Source organism: Cheilinus undulatus, linkage group 20 (assembly GCF_018320785.1).
Source record: "Cheilinus undulatus linkage group 20, ASM1832078v1, whole genome shotgun sequence".
Classification (NCBI taxonomy): Eukaryota; Metazoa; Chordata; class Actinopteri; order Labriformes; family Labridae; genus Cheilinus; species Cheilinus undulatus.
In genome coordinates, this window is record NC_054884.1 from 14,938,095 (window position 1) to 14,953,966 (window position 15,872).

A 15,872-nucleotide genomic window follows, 5' to 3' on the forward strand; every position below is an offset into this window, starting at 1 on the left:
CCTGCCTCGACTGACTCTTGGCAAACGACGCAAGCATCCTACTTAGACAACCCAGGTGAATATTTAACGGATTTAACAGCGGAAAAATAGGAGAAATGTCGGAGCAAAAAAAGTTTTCTGAAGTTATTGCTCAGATATTACAAGAGGCGCCAACTGCTAGGAAGGGTTTAAGTGATAATCACAGCAACCTCCTGAAAGTGGCGGATTACTGCGAGAACAATTACCTTCAGGTGAGTCACACTCGTTAAAAGCGTGATACCGTCCAAATCTAAAGCATAATTCATTACATCTCATCCAGCAGACTTATAACTTAGACGTTTAGACTTTATTTAATGAAACGTCACTGTAGCCTGCAAACCTATATGGTACATGTTTAGGTTACTTTTATTGAGTGGTTGCATTTTATGCCACTATTTACTTTACAAATAGCCTTTTTTCCAATTGTTCTCTATGTGACAAGCTTATTAGATCAGTAATTTAGCCTATACGTAGAACATTTTTCAATATGGCGCTTTACATTGCTAGGACTGCACAATTAATCGCCATTTAATCGTTAGTTCAAGAACAAAACTCTAGCTGTCATTAGGCAACGCTTTCTCACATAGCATGGGAACTAGTGGTGTTGAAGGGGACTTTTTTTGAGGAAGCCAAGTGACACATAACACCTCAAACGTTATTGAATTTTTTGTAATACTCACTTCTGCATCAATGAGCCATTAAAAATGCTTAATCAATCATTTATAACTCTTTATTTACTCATTTGTATTTAAAACATTCCTAAATATTCTGCTGCCGCGTTTTTAAAGTGTTAGTTGATTGTTAACTCATCTGCTATTAAGAATATTTCATGCATAAACAGCTATAAACTAGGTCTGCAATAATGCATTTAACACAATTAATTAAGGTCAATAATAAGTGCACTTTTTTATGGCAATTAATTGCATGCTTTAGTGTCTTGCATCCCACTTTGGTGAAAACACTGCAAAGCCTTCCTGCAGCCACAGTTTTGTAAAATAAGTACACCACTGATTGTTAAGTCTCATTTTTACAATTAAAAAAAAAATCTCACAGGCACCCCAGTGGACAAAACAGAAGTAATATGTATCTTCTATTATCAAACATTTACCTTTTTACTGTCCCCTTAATTATCTTTTAATCCATAAGAAGTTCTTTTTGTGGTTAGGTCAGTGTCATAATACTCAGTCCAAATTAAAGAAAGTACAAAAATTCAAAAACTGTTGGAAATGCAAATTAGTGGAATTAAAATTTATGAAAAATGAGATTGATTCTAATTAAAAGTAATCACTTTATTGAAAGAAGTCGATCATCAGTAAAGAGGTATTGGTAGGGTTACAGTAAGAGTTAGTGTTACTAATACTTAAAAAGCATGCGTAGCTGTGTTTATGGGTCAGGTCAGTTTGGCCCTGTACTGCTCTGGCCTACTGATGGCTATCGTCCAGGCCCATTTCCCAGGTATACTCTCAGCTGACCCCTCCACGACACATGCAGCCGCCCCTAACATCTTGTCCAACCCACCGAGGCCCTGGGCACTCAGTATGCCATGAGCTGGATCAGGCCCAGGAAAGCACACCAGATGCCCTTAGAAGCACAGCTGCTGCTCCTGCATCTAGCATCTGACCCTTCCCCATCCACGCTCTCCTGAGCATATTACACTGTAAAAAACATCCAATTTGATTAATGTTGAGTGAACAAATTGTGAATATATTTGGTGTTCTTTCACTTTTAAATAATTTAATTAGTTGATTTAACAAATTATAAAGAGTTTCTTAAACTTTGCAAGCTATATATGACATGAATATATAGATTAGAGTTCAGCCAATATTTTTCTTGGGGGTTAAACTTAAAAAGTTGGTGTAACTATATTAGTTGAGCCAACTGAAATAAATATTTCTATTAGAAAAATGTTCAGCCAACTCAACATTTTTAGCTATGAGCATGTTTTGTCAACTAAGGGGTGACATAAAGTTTTAAGCTGGGTCCTCATATTCATTTTTACAGTGTAGCATTAGACATGCAGTCTTGCCAAAGATGCCCAAAAACTTGCCAAAGAGAAGTCACTTAAGAGTCCAGCCAATGCCCCTGGTTTATATGTGATTGACAGATCAGTCAATTTGAAAATAATGAGTACAGCATTCATAGATGCTCTTTACTGGGGCTTTATCAGTGCAAAGTGTAGTGGTTATCATGTGTTTCTGCTTTTTCTGTGTGTGTGGGCGATGTAGGGGGGTGTTGGAGTTGGTGTTGCTTTAGGGCGAAATGTAACATAACCTGATGCACTAATAACTTCCTGTTATGTAGAGCTTGCACACATTAGATTACACTTATGACACCAACATGGCACACTGTCTGTCTCTCAGCAGGTGACATGTATGCAATCAAACACACAAACCAGGTTTCAGCGCATTCTCCATTTGGGATGGAGGTTTGAGCATGATAGCCAGGGTTATCATGATATCTATCAGGAAGCAGGAAAGTGGGACACAATTGCAGACCTGGGTGTTTTAAAGTTTGCCTAGAAGGGTGACCATTAAAATCACAAATGATTAAGTGGGGGAGGGGAAAAACATAATGGCATCAATCCAAACTAAATAAGCTCCCTGTCTTAATAACACTGAGAAAAGGGGAAACTAAACCACTGCTGCCATACAGCTAAACAGGAACCTAAATGCCTAGGGAGACTGAGAAAACTACCCTAACATTAAACACAAAGGCCACCAGACTGGTGTATAAGAGAAATAAAAAGCTGGATAATTGTATGCACTAGCAGCAAACTACAGTACAATCCAGCAAGGACAACTGGCAAATCTCAGAAAATTCACAAACAAAAGTTCAAGAAGTGCTTCAGCAAAATTTCACTTTCAAAACAACACAAGGAAACACAAAGAGATGCTAACTTCATCTCTAATAGTGAGATAGTGAGTCAGCACAGAAAGCTGCAACTCAAGAGTATAAAAACCTTGCCACAACTGATCCCAGTCAGAATCAGTAAGGGAATTGCACACCTGAGTCTGCACCGATTGATTCACACTCAGTTTTTATAATACACAGGCAAACTCTCAATTACTTTGCAATAGATCACTCTATAACACACTTTCTCACTTAGCATGAAAACATTCTAGCTGTTTGATGCAGGTTTGGGGATAATGCTCATGCCTTTACACTGTGTTGATGCAATTAAATGAAACTCAAGCTAGCTTTTATCTTAAATTACAAATCATGTTTGTGAAATTTAAACTTGAGTAATAGTAGAGGCATAAAAACTGTATCATAATTATCAACAATAGAATTGTTTGTTGTTTTTCATTGTGCAATAAAAGCAATACCTCTAACTTTTCTCATGCAGTCAGACAAAGCTCAATCTAGCAAACAGCTATTCTTAGATCAGCTGACAATTATGTGATGGAAATATAAGTGTTCTTTTTTTAAAGATTACTTCACACTGTTAAGGATGATACTTGTTTTTCCCTAATTGTATTTTATGACATGTTTAATCTGTAAAAAAAATCTTGCAGGCAGAGGATCCCACTAAGGCTGTGGAGGAGGCCAAAGCTTTAGCAGCCCAGTCTCTGGCCAGTGTGACGTATCAGATCAACAGTCTGGCCTGCACTGTGCTGAGGCTGCTGGACTCCCAGGCCATGCAGATCAAAGATATGGAGTCTTCTGTTAACCTCCTGTCACTGGTAGGAAAGAAGTTTCACCTCAATTACACCTGAGATCTGTCCAAGATAGTGATGTGACCTTTTTGTATCAGGAAAAAAAAAACATTACGATCTGGAAACATCCTTTTTCATGTTTGATAAATAGACTAAAACATAATTTAACAAAAAATATAGTTTCTGTATTATCTTATATCACCAGATTTATTTCAACAAGTTGTTTCTGCAGACATCATCAGCAAACATCTTGTTGCTGGTTGTACAAATGTATTTTGAATTTCTTTAAACATTTGAATTGGCTGTGCAAACTAGAAAAATCATTTGCACATTTGACATGTCATTCCCAGACTAGAGAACTGTTCAGTGTTTTTTTAATCAAACTATAAAAAATAGTACAGACTAGTATACAGTACATGGCTCTATGATTGAAATGAAAACTTATGCAAGTTGCTGTGTTGATGCTGCCTGCAGGTCACCTGTTGTGCCTTTGACCTGTGATCTGTTTGTTTTCTGTGCTTCTATGTGTTTTGTTGGTGCCATGTCTTTAGAGAATAATACTCTCTCATGGGAACAAGTGCTGTGAAAATGGGTTTCTTGTGTACTCTAATGGAGGCTTTTCCCACTTTGCTCTGATCCAGGCTGCAGCGATTCACTTCGAAAAGGTCGCCAGGAGAGAGATCGGCGCTTTTACTACTGCTAAAACCAAGACTCGTTCCAAGCTTTTGGCCCCACCGGCCTCAGGCAAGGAGCCAGCAAAGAGCTACGCAAGAGTGCCCATTTCATACTCCACCTTGGACTCCATTGGACACAGCTTTCGGGTAAACTGGATGCTTAATTTAAAACAAATGACACAGAGCTTTCACTTTCCCATTAGATAAGTGAGGTGTGCAACCACAGGGTAGTAGTGTGGTGATGAGAAGAGCCTGATCCCTATCACTCTTAAAAATGAACCTCTGAACCCTCACAGACTTAAATGGTATCAAATGTGCGAGTTTGAGTCCACAAGGACAATAGTACAAAAATTTGTCATGGGATAAACTCACGGTCTATGAAAACAAGACATACCCTTAAATAATGAGGCACTTCATGTTTGTATTGGTCATTAAATGACATCATTTCTGTCATAATAGCAATTATATAATTAGACACTAACTAAATGTAAAAAAATACCATAAATATTATTAATACTCTGTTTTTTAATATGAAAGATACAAAAGTAATATATTTCATCTTTTATTAATTAAATACTGCTTCAGTATAGCCTATGCTTGTTTACATTTAGCAGTAGGCTGGACAATTCTGGTTTTCACCTGTCCAAGTTTGCAAAATCTTTGGGTAAATTCCAGGAAAGACTGCAGATTTGTGAACTAATAGAAGGAACAAAATTTGAAATTGAAAAGTCCACTCTAGATCCTTAATAAACAAACACTTACCAGAAACGCACCTCAAAGTCCATGGGTTTTTGAGTGTGGAGTTAGGGATTCATCCATTGATATGTTTTCTTTATTTTATCTCTTCCTCAGGTCCCAGAGCAGCCAACAAGAAAGCGAGCTGACACCACAGAGAGCATACACAGCACATCAGACTTTTCTGTGTATGTAGACATATTCCCTTCAATCATTCTGAATTTCCCCACTAGAAATGGTTTCTGAATGGGTTAATATCTGCAACTTAACCTTTGAAATGTATTACGTCAGAATTTCTTTTTTTTTTTGCAATATGGACTATATAACATTTTTGTGTAATAAGCTATACTTTTTAATGCACAGACACTTTTTAGAAATAATAGTAGTAAATAATAAGGCAGGCTTAAAATGCCTTTACTAAATAGGAAAATTAAGTTAACCAAACAACTTACAACATCGTAACATCAAATACATTTTGAAACATGTTGAAAATAATAAATTAACTTGCTTAATATGTTTATATTGTTGCATAGGAGCTCCATGTGCAATGTTTATTAGTTTAATTTCATCCATTGTGCAATAATTTCCCTGTGTTGTCTGGTCAGCTGTAGTGCTATTAGCTGTAGTGTCATGTTTGGCTACCAGGCATGAGAGTTGTGATCAATTCCTCTCAGCAATGGGAATGTCATATTTTTATTGATAGGTTTCTTTTACTGAGCTCACTTGTATTACTCTTTGAACGCTAAGCTAATATTATCTTGTATTTTCTATTGGATACATGTTTTTGTTGTTTGATGCTATGTAAATATAAACCCTTTTTGGATGCTAAACTTAAATTGCCTATCTTTAATATAAGCTTCTTATTTGTTGGACGCAAAGCTTGATTACCTTCTTTTTTGTTGGATGTTAAGCTAATATAACCTTCTTTTTTGCTGGATGCTAAACTAATCTCAGCTTGTTTATGCTTAGCTAATATTAGCTTGTTGTAGTTTGGTGCTATGTAAATATAAAGTTTGTTGTTGAACACTAAGCTTATATGAGCTTTTTTTGGTATACTAAGCTAATATTATCTGTTTGTTATGGGATGCTAAGCTAATATTGTTTTTGTTAGGGATGCATGATATTATTGGTCTGGTATCAGTATTTGCAGGTATTAGCTTAAAGGGCAAACATTGGCATTGGCAGATATCAAAATTTCTGCCGATATTTACATATGATATTTTGCCTGTGTATTTCAGCATATGTTGGCTGTAAATTTTGTCCATATATAGGCCTACTCATAAATTAGTGGAGTTTCAGGCTGAACCAACAGACCTATGTCAATTGAGGTTTTTTCTTTATTGGTCCTCATTCTTTAAACTCTAAAGTGTTTTTTTAAGGACTAAAGTTTATTTCCTTGGTCATCCTCAAACCTTAAAGTGTGTCCAAAAGGACAGAAATTTCTTGTCCAAAACACGTATTTTAATATCGATCATAGTATCGACTAAAATGAATCTGAAAATATTGGCAAAAAATCCAATATTGGGCATCCCAAGTTTTTGTTGTTGTTATTGTTGTTGTTGTTGTTGTTGTTGTGGGATGCTAAGCTCATCTTAGGTCTCTTTGCCATTGGATGCTGAACTAATCTTAGCTTCTTTTTTTGTTATTGATGCTAGGCTAATATTAGCTCCTTTTTTAATTATTATTTTTATTATTATTTTTTTTTTATGATATAAAGCTAATATCAGCTTCTATTTTTTTGTTGGATGCTTAACTAATATTTGCTTGTCTCTGTTTTTGGATGCTAAGCTAATATTAGCTTATTTTTGTTGTAGAAAACCAAGCTAGTATTAGCAGCCTTTGGTTTTTAGATACTAAGATAATATCAGCTTCTTATGTCAATGGATGCTTGACTAATTTTTGCTTTTTTTTGCTGTTCGATGCTAAACTACATAAGCTTCTTTTTGTTTGTTTGTTTTTTTTTTCATTTTAAGCTATGTTAGTTTCTTTTTGTTGTTTGATGCTAAACTAATATTAGCTTCTTTTTTTTTTGAATACATAGCTAATAACTCCTTTTTGTATTCTTATCTTAGCTAATATTAGCTTCTTTCTTTGTTGTTAGATGCTATGCTAACACTAGCCTCTTTCTGTTGTCAATGCAGATCCAACCTAGGCATCGCTGTGCCTCCACCATCAGTCCCCACCTTACAAACCGTCTCCAACCCCACTGACAACAGCCTGCCTCCTCCTCCCCCTCCTACAGACATGGACCCCACTCTGCCTTCTCCTCCTCCGCCACCTCCCCCTATGGACTCTGGCCTCCCCCCTCCACCATCTTTGACTTCACCCACATGTCTCCCCCCACCTCCACCTCCACCTCCAATCTCCCCCTCAAATGGCATGTACCCACCTCCACCGCCACCCCCACCTGTATCGGGAGGTGCTGCTCTCCCTCCTCCACCACCACCTCCACCTGTTGCAGGGGGTGCTGCTTTTTCTCCTCCACCTCCACCTCCTCCAGCCCCACTTTCTTCGGGAGCTGCACCTCCTCCTCCTCCCCCTCCTCCTCCAGCCCCTCAGATGGGTACCTCTGGTATTGTGCCACCTGCCCCTCCACCACCTCCATTTTAGTGCACTTTAATGATGTTATTTCTCCAAAATTCTTGTAGAAAATGCTGATAACGTTATGAGTAAACATTCTGGGTTTTACTATTGGATGCATGTGTGCATGTGCATGGTGGTATATATTTTTATAGCTTTCATGAGCTTAAATAAAAGCTTGTGGTTTAACCTTGACCTAATTCTTTCCTGTCAGTCCACAATCTGGGCCTTGAATGATATTTTTCTCTTCATGGAGTCAGAGTCCTTGTTCAAAGAGAAACATTTTCGCAGTACAAATTCCTTCAGCGTGTTTCAACAAAACCTGGTCTGCATTCCTTAGACACAAGCTGCAACAGGGATTCTTGTGTTTCCCTGGTATCCTATTCCTGTAAAGTCATCACCCCTTCCTTATTATGCCTTTGTTTTATATTACAATGTTTCTAAATCAGCTATTGGCTCATATTTCAGGACTCCCGCTCATTCTTCCAGCGTCAGTGTCGATAACATGTTTACGTCACCTCTTGAGTTCCGCTACTTTAAACAGGCCAATGAGGCTATAAAAGTCTGTTTCAGGTCACCACTCTGCTTGACCTGGGTTTCATGACTTGTACGTGAAGGTAAGCCTTGTTTTCAGCCTTACTATCTGTTGAATTTGGCAGAGAAAGCTTATTAAAATCAGTATTTTTGTTAGTTTGTTTTTTACTTCAGTTTAGCCTGTAAGTGGAGCCACTTAGACAACACTTGTGTTCAAGAAAGAAAAGAAAGTGTTGCCTACTTTCACTTTACGGATCTATAGTCTAAAAGTGTTACATAGAAACATCAATAGATGCTTAATATTATCTATAAACTCAAACAGTGCTTACCATTTCAGTAATGTGTAAATGGGCGTGATTTAAAGACTCAATGTTATGAGCTTTATTTGAACTTTGTGTGTAAAACTGTTTGCAAAACTGAATGAAGAATGATTGGTGAACAGCAAATTTAAGTGACAGTCTTTAAGACTCAAACAGATTTGTCCTACATTATATTTTTCTCAGGCATCAAACCTGACAGAGACAAACAAAACTGCCATGGGCTTTTATTTTCCTATGTATGAGTGAGTATTTCTCCTGTTCTCAAAAGAGAATCTGGCATAATGTTTACCTCCCTGTATGCATGCTGCATGTATAATAAGGCTGCTCTCATTTCAGGATTCCTGTGCTGGTTTTTGGTATGATTGTGTGGATTTTATGCTGCTGTCTCGCAAGGAAACAAAGGGCCGCAGGAGGCTGGCCCCTGAGGCGTGCCACGTCTCCTTCTGTATACGTGATTCCTATTTTTGAGCAGCAGCAGGAGGACGAGGAAGTAATAGACATATATGAAGCCTACTATCAACCACTTTACAGAGATCCTCCCAGATACAACTCAATAAGCGACTGTCCTCCTCCATACTGGGTATGGCTCTCCTTTGTTTCTATTCAAACAAGGAAACCTTTTTTTAAAATATGCTAGAAATTAAATATCTACTTTTGTCTTCTTCAGCTTGAAACTCCATCATATCAGGATCCCCCACCGTCATATACACCCCCTCCAGATTACTCAGAGCATCCATGATCCTTGTCATCTTCCTATTTCATCACAACACCCACCAGTCTGAGAACTGTGAACTTTTTCCCAATAGAGAACTACGGAAAAAAATGGAAAAAAAAATCCACTTATTTTTTGTGTTTGAAATGAAAATTATAAAAAGTTCAATACAGAAAAAAAAATTATTATGACGACTTTAAACAGACAACTGTTGGAAGGCTCCTACACTGTGCACGTCACCAAACAAATAAGCACTCAACACAAGTGAAATGTTTAATCATGTTTGTGAAGTAAAGGCACATTTTTTATTTTATGAATTTGTACTTTTTTAATGCTATTGCTATTATGTTTTAAGACTTTCACAAAGCCTTAAAACTTTACAGTTGATATTTCATGTTTATACCTCTGATTATTAATAAACATTTTTATTTTTTTACATTGTTCCATTTTTGTACCCTTATTTGCAGCAGAAAAAAGTTACCTACAGTTCATAAAAATTTTGCACTGATATGTCTACATTATATAAAATATACAACCCTAATTCCAAAAAAGTTGAGGCGCTATGTGAATTATAAATGTAAACAAAATGCGATGATTTGCAAATTTCATAAACCCACCTTTTATTAGCAGTAGAGCATCAACAACATGTCAGATGTTGAAACAGAGATTTTACCATTTTTTGAAAAAGTATTAACTAATTTTTTAAAATGAATGGCAACCAAACATCTTTTTAAAAAATTGGGACACGATAACAAAATAATGTAAGCCCATTCCCACCAAATAAAAAAGAAAAAAATGTGAAGTAAGGCAATTCTTGGAAAAAAAAATCCTAAGTCATTATTATGAGACAAAATGTTAAAGTTATTAGTTAAAAAGTCATAATTATCAGATAAAAAGTCATAATTATCAGATAAGAATTATGAGATAAGTGCTTCTTTCTTTTGAATTGATGACATTTTCAATTAGAAAGGTGCACCCCATAATGTGTAGATACTAAAAGTAAACCATGGTTTGAGTTTTGAATTTTTCACATGGGAAAAAAGCTATTCAAAGTCTTTCTTGCTCTGTGAATGCTTTGTGAGTAGCTTGTAATTAAGGTTGTGCATTACTGAAAAGCATGTCTTTACCATAGACCGTAAAAGAATTGGACAAAGCCTGTGTGACGTCAGCTGTTTGATTACAACGGGCAGACTAAAACAGCTTTTGAAGCCAATCTGTGGCGGCTTCCATGTTGAAATTGCTGTCTCAACCGAACTTTGGATCAAGACTAGAGCCCGCCCACTGAGCTTGACTTGCTGTCAGCTGAGCTGTCATGACTGCCGTGTCCAAAATAACTCCCTATTCACTATATAGTGCACTATATAATGAATATGCCAGTTTGTAGTGTGTCCAATTCTAAGTGAGCATTGTTATTCACTATATAGTGCACTCATTCTTTCCCACAATGTATTTTGAAAAGTAGTGAACAACCGATGCTCACCAGCCCAGCAATATTTACCATCATGCATCAAGGTTGCTGCTCTCAAACATGACGAACAAACGAGAGGAGAACAGGAACACATTTAAAAAACTTTATCTAATACTTTTTTCTTTGTTGGTTTTAAACAAATCTGTAAGAAAATGTTAAGGATTTAAAACGGAGTAACTCTGAGGATTACAAGACATCAGACCATTATCTTTATGCAACAATAAGTGATAATACACACAAAAATGTAAACTATTTTTCCACTAAAGACACAAGCTTTTTTTATTTATTAGTATTTTTATTTTTTTGTGAAAATACATTATGTTTAGTATCGGTTCTCAGTGAAATTCTACTGGAAATTTACTAGACGTTGTTGCTAAACATTTTAATTGTGGGATGGCGATGACGTCCTTTCGTGCGGCCAGAATAGTGTCCAAAATCATTTTTGTGTTTTGCAGTTGAGTCCACTACATGCTGCTCACTCTATAGCGGATAGGGAGTAGGGAATGAGTGTGTGGTTTCAGACACAGCCTAAAGCTAGCCTTCTGGTGGCTGCATCTGCATTTAAGCTATCTGTCAATCAAATGAGGTTTTTTCTAAATATAATCCAAACAAAACGTACATGACCTCTGGTGTTTCTGCAGCCAGCCTCAAGTGTACACTTGGCATTTTTTAGCACTTCTGCATTGGTTTAATTTTTCAGTACAGGAGGTTGCAGCTTGGTCTTTACTCATCATTTTTTGTTATTGTATTGTCTGAAAGCCCCCTGGTGGTGGAATTTACATAGGGTGCATTTATGTATTTATCAACAGGATGGTATCACTTTTCATTAGGAACATATTGAATCATTCCCGTAACCAATACACCAGAGTCTACAAATAATACAATAAATAAATACAATAAATACAACGTCAAAGTAATCAGAACTGCATTAAACTAACACTCTATTTGAGATAAGCATTTATTTTTTCATGAACAGACCTGTTAAAGCTAAAGCTGTACCTAATTAAACCCACAATAAATGAAGTGCTGTCATACAAAAATACACTGTATATTGCAGCATTATATTGCTGTGCAATTTAACCGTTTCTATTCTTGGAAAATAAAGAAGTGCCGCTTGTTTGCTTCAGTGCACTTTTGCACTTGTTTGTGTGGTCCCATGAGGTCTGCCATTTTTTTTTAGCTTTTTTTTTACGCTTTAAGTGACTTACATAGTATAATGCATCAAGTTGTTCAACTGACATGAGAAAGCAAGACAGGGGGCACACCTCTCAGTCCTGTGTCTTTAAAAAGGTAATAATGCTATAAAATCTCATCAAGTTGTATACTCCCTTAGTGACACAGCAGACAGGAACTGGCTGCTTTCTTATACTTTGGGATTCTTAAACAAAGGTAAGGACTCATCCTTGTATATTTTCAGGTAAAACAGCAGCAAACCTCTGATTCATTGTAATAAGAGTTAGGAATGTTTAAATAGCAAGAAAAATTGAACCTGTTGTTTTAACAAGCGACAGATTTATGGGATGAAGGTCCACTATCAGTTGTTTGACTTGATGTTGAGTTAAACAATAAGCTGTTTTGAAATGCTTAAGTTCCTAACTGGTTGTTTAAGGATTCTTGATATATGTTGGAGATGGTTTTCATGCATTTTACTAAGTTTAGAGCAGCAGGGTTAACTTAGGTTATGACTCTGTGATCATACAGGTAGCATTTAAGGTGTCATATAATTCTTCCAGTCTGCTCCCATAAACACATTATCAGTGTTCAAACTGTCAGTGTAAGTACATCTCTAACATGTTTTCTGTTCATCTGAACGTACCGTCTGTCTTTTTCCCCTCACAGTGATGTCAGAAAGCCGATACATTCCCAGCCATGGCTGTGGTAATTAATATCTTAAGATATTTGTAAGTATGCACATCAAGTAAATCATAAATTCATCACGAGGAAGAAAAGAAACAAATTCAATAAAATTATTACATAATGGACTTGTGTTTCTAGATTACCAGTCTTGGCGGTGTCCCTAGCTGTGGTTCTCCTCTGCTTCTATCTGCACGCCAAAAAGAAAAGAGCTGCATATGAGGTCACAATACCTACAAGGCAGGATGTCACAGATCCAGTAGTCTGTTCAATTTCTCTGACAGAAGATCACCCAGAAGGGGAGAGACATTTCGAGAGATTCCCCCCTCGGTACAGCACCGTGGATCATCCTCCTCCTTACTCTCTGGTACGTGAACAGTCTGACACGACACACAGATGTGAACAAACATTAAAAATGCAGTGAAGAAATAAGTGAAAATGTTTACATTGGTATAGGAGTCATGAATGAAGCTCTGGTAGAGCAATATTCATCTTCAATGAGTGGATGACAATCATCTGATTGATACTTTTAACCAGGGGTGGAAAGTAACTGATTACATTTACTCAAGTTACTGTAACTGAGTAGATATTTTGTGTACTTGTACTTTTATAAGTAGTTTTCAAAATCAGTAACTTTACTTTTACGTAAGTATATTTTAGGGTAAGCATTATACTTCATCACATTTTCAAAAGCACCATGTTCTGAGTTAAATATCAACACTAAAAGCCACGATGAGAAGGTCCAAGCTTTTTGTCAATGACATGAAACTAGTCAGTAGTTTGGCTGGAGAGTCCATTTCTCTTATAGTGATTGCTTTTTAAGGAGAGATCATATTTCACTGTGCAAAGGCCCTTGGGTGTCAAAAGTACTTTAAGTAAATTTTAAATGGCTTACTTTTTACTTTTACTTGAGAAGATTTCTAGACAAATACTTTTATTCCTACCTCAGTACATTTTTACCAAAGTAACTGTACTTTTATTTGAGTGCCATAGTCTTGTACTTCTTCCACCTTTGCTTCCACCTAAGTGAAAATGTTTTAGACACAGTAAGGATGCCCAAAGTACAGTACAGAAGCCCAAAGAGGACATGCATTCATCAACCTTTTTTAACTGTATTTTCTATTTGAGTAACCTTTGATGACCAGCTCATTACCAACACAATCGCCCCCTTCACTAAGAGTTCATTTGGGTTTCATTCTTGAGATCTCACACACTGATGGCAAGGGCTGCTATGTTAAGTCTCCTTCAGTATTAACTATGGTAGTCAGGAATAATGCATGAATCAGAAATAATAAAGGTTAATAGGTTGTGTCTTTTTTTTTTTAATCACATGCTTTATTGTCCCTTTCAGTGGGTTAAGTCATTTCAACATCTCCCTGCAGTGAAGTCTTAACACAAACATCCTAAACAAAGTGGCCAGGTTCTAAAGAAGAAGAAGAAATGAACAGGAATGTCTTGCACACTGCAGGGCTCTAAAAATCTAAGTAATTATTGCACCAAAGTAGTGAGCACTAAGCCCTAACATCTCCCTGCAGCCACAGTATTGCTAAGTAAGTCCACCACTGCTCCTTAAAGTAAAAATTTACCGGTGGGAAGACAGACTTGTCCTAAAACCAGTATGTCTCCACAGTATAAATGTGAAAAAAGGTAAAGCAGCTCTGACATTCTCTCCTGCCCAAATATTTTTAATACTACAACACCCAGAATGCACTGGGCTTTCAAAGACACGCCCAGAATGTTCCCTATTGGATAGACTAGACCAGTGCAGTCAAGTCAAAGCATTCGCAAAAGTGTTATCAAACATGTACCTTTTTGCTGATACCTTATTTCCTTTTCAATCCCTAGCAAGTTCCTTTTTCTGTAGTAAAGTTTATGACATTAGCTTCAATCTAGCAGAAATTCCCTATTCTCTTTCAAAATAAAAGCAGGTCTGCATCCACACCAGATGTCACTTATACTTATTTTAAGTGCGATTAACTACAGAAATTCTGAGATTAATTGCAATTGACTGTTCGACAGCATTGGTAATCAATTCCATTCATATGCATCCATATATACACACAGCAGTGGGAGCAATTTGAGGTCATGTTTCTCGCACAATGACACATCTGCATGCACTACAGGTACTGTGGATTGAACCCTTGACCTCCCAGTTGGGAGACAACCAAGTCTCTCTACTGAGCCACGGTTGTATGGGAATGCATACAGTGCCTATAAAAAGTATTTAGCCTTTTTGATGTTTTAACCTTTTATTGACCTTATAAATCTGTCATGGCTCTCCAAAATTTCTCAAGCTGTCATGTTGCACATGAATCAGGCCTGATCAGTGTTTTTCCAAGTCCAGCCACAAATTCTCTGTTGGATTGAGTTCTGGCCTTTGACTCAGCCACTCCAGAACATTAATCTTGTTGTCTTTAAACCATTTCTGTTAAGCTTTTGCGTCAAGTCATTGTCTTGTTGGAAAATCAATCTTCTCCCAAGCCATGATTCTCTTGCTGATTGAATAAGACTGTCCTCCAGGATTTTCCTACATTTTCTCGAGAAGCAACCCCACTGCATGATGCTGCCACCACTGTGCTTCACAGTGGGGATGGTGCGTTTGTGGTGATGTGCAGTGTTTGGTGTCCTCCAAACATAGCGTCTAGTCTGAAGGCCACTATGCACCATTGTGGTCTCATCAGAGCTTTCTCCAAATTGACCATGGAGTCTCCCACATGCCTTTGGTGAACTCTACTTGAGACTTAATCTGAGTTTTACTTTGTAGAAATCTGTTTTCTTTTTGTCAAGAGGATTTTTTTTGTCAAAAAAGCTAAACTAAATTGACCATGGTTAATTTCTAAAATCAATTAAAGGGTAAAACATCCAGGGGTTTAATACTGAAATAGCAAACGTATGCATGCAAATACTTAATACTGACACACACTAACATAGCAACTTCAGCCATCAGTGAGTGAATGTGGGGCGAATGGGTAAGTCTGACCTGTGGTGGTAAAAGCTTAACGAGTAGTCAAACACTCAGAAAGTTCCTATACAAGCTCAAGTCCACTTATCATTCCCCATATTCATGCCATAGAATGAGCCATATGTGTGTTTTATGTGTTTAATTCAAACGGCAACATTTTTCTTGACACTGCTCATTTTCTGTTTGCTTTCTCTTAATATAGACCCTCAGGCTTTGATTTTCTGTTATTATATGGTTTAAAATACCAAGTAAATGTCAAACAAATGTACAAGGGGCAGTGAGTGTTATTGCAAGCTAAATTTCATTTCACCTCCCTGTAGTTTGACCCCATGCTGACTAGTGTGTGGCCTGGAGGCCTG

The 15,872-nt window shown here is 37.0% G+C and overlaps 1 protein-coding gene across 1 annotated transcript; it reads left to right on the forward strand.

Annotated features, from left to right (window-relative positions):
* Positions 1-7,852, forward strand: abi3b (ABI family, member 3b). The gene is made up of 5 exons (XM_041816324.1): positions 1-230; positions 3,534-3,701; positions 4,316-4,495; positions 5,201-5,271; positions 7,225-7,852. Exons 1-5 carry the CDS (start codon positions 96-98, stop codon positions 7,691-7,693), a joined length of 1,023 nt encoding a protein of 340 aa, XP_041672258.1. The 5' UTR covers positions 1-95; the 3' UTR covers positions 7,694-7,852.
* Positions 7,853-15,872: the final 8,020 nt, after the last annotated feature.

Bases quoted from the DNA above. Each gene is read 5' to 3' on its own strand.
- abi3b (XM_041816324.1), top strand. From the start codon at position 96: ATGTCGGAGCAAAAAAAGTTTTCTGAAGTTATTGCTCAGATATTACAA. The intron at 3,702-4,315 runs GTAGGAAAGAAG...GCTCTGATCCAG, and splicing joins CTGTTAACCTCCTGTCACTG to GCTGCAGCGATTCACTTCGA. The intron at 4,496-5,200 runs GTAAACTGGATG...TCTCTTCCTCAG, and splicing joins CCATTGGACACAGCTTTCGG to GTCCCAGAGCAGCCAACAAG.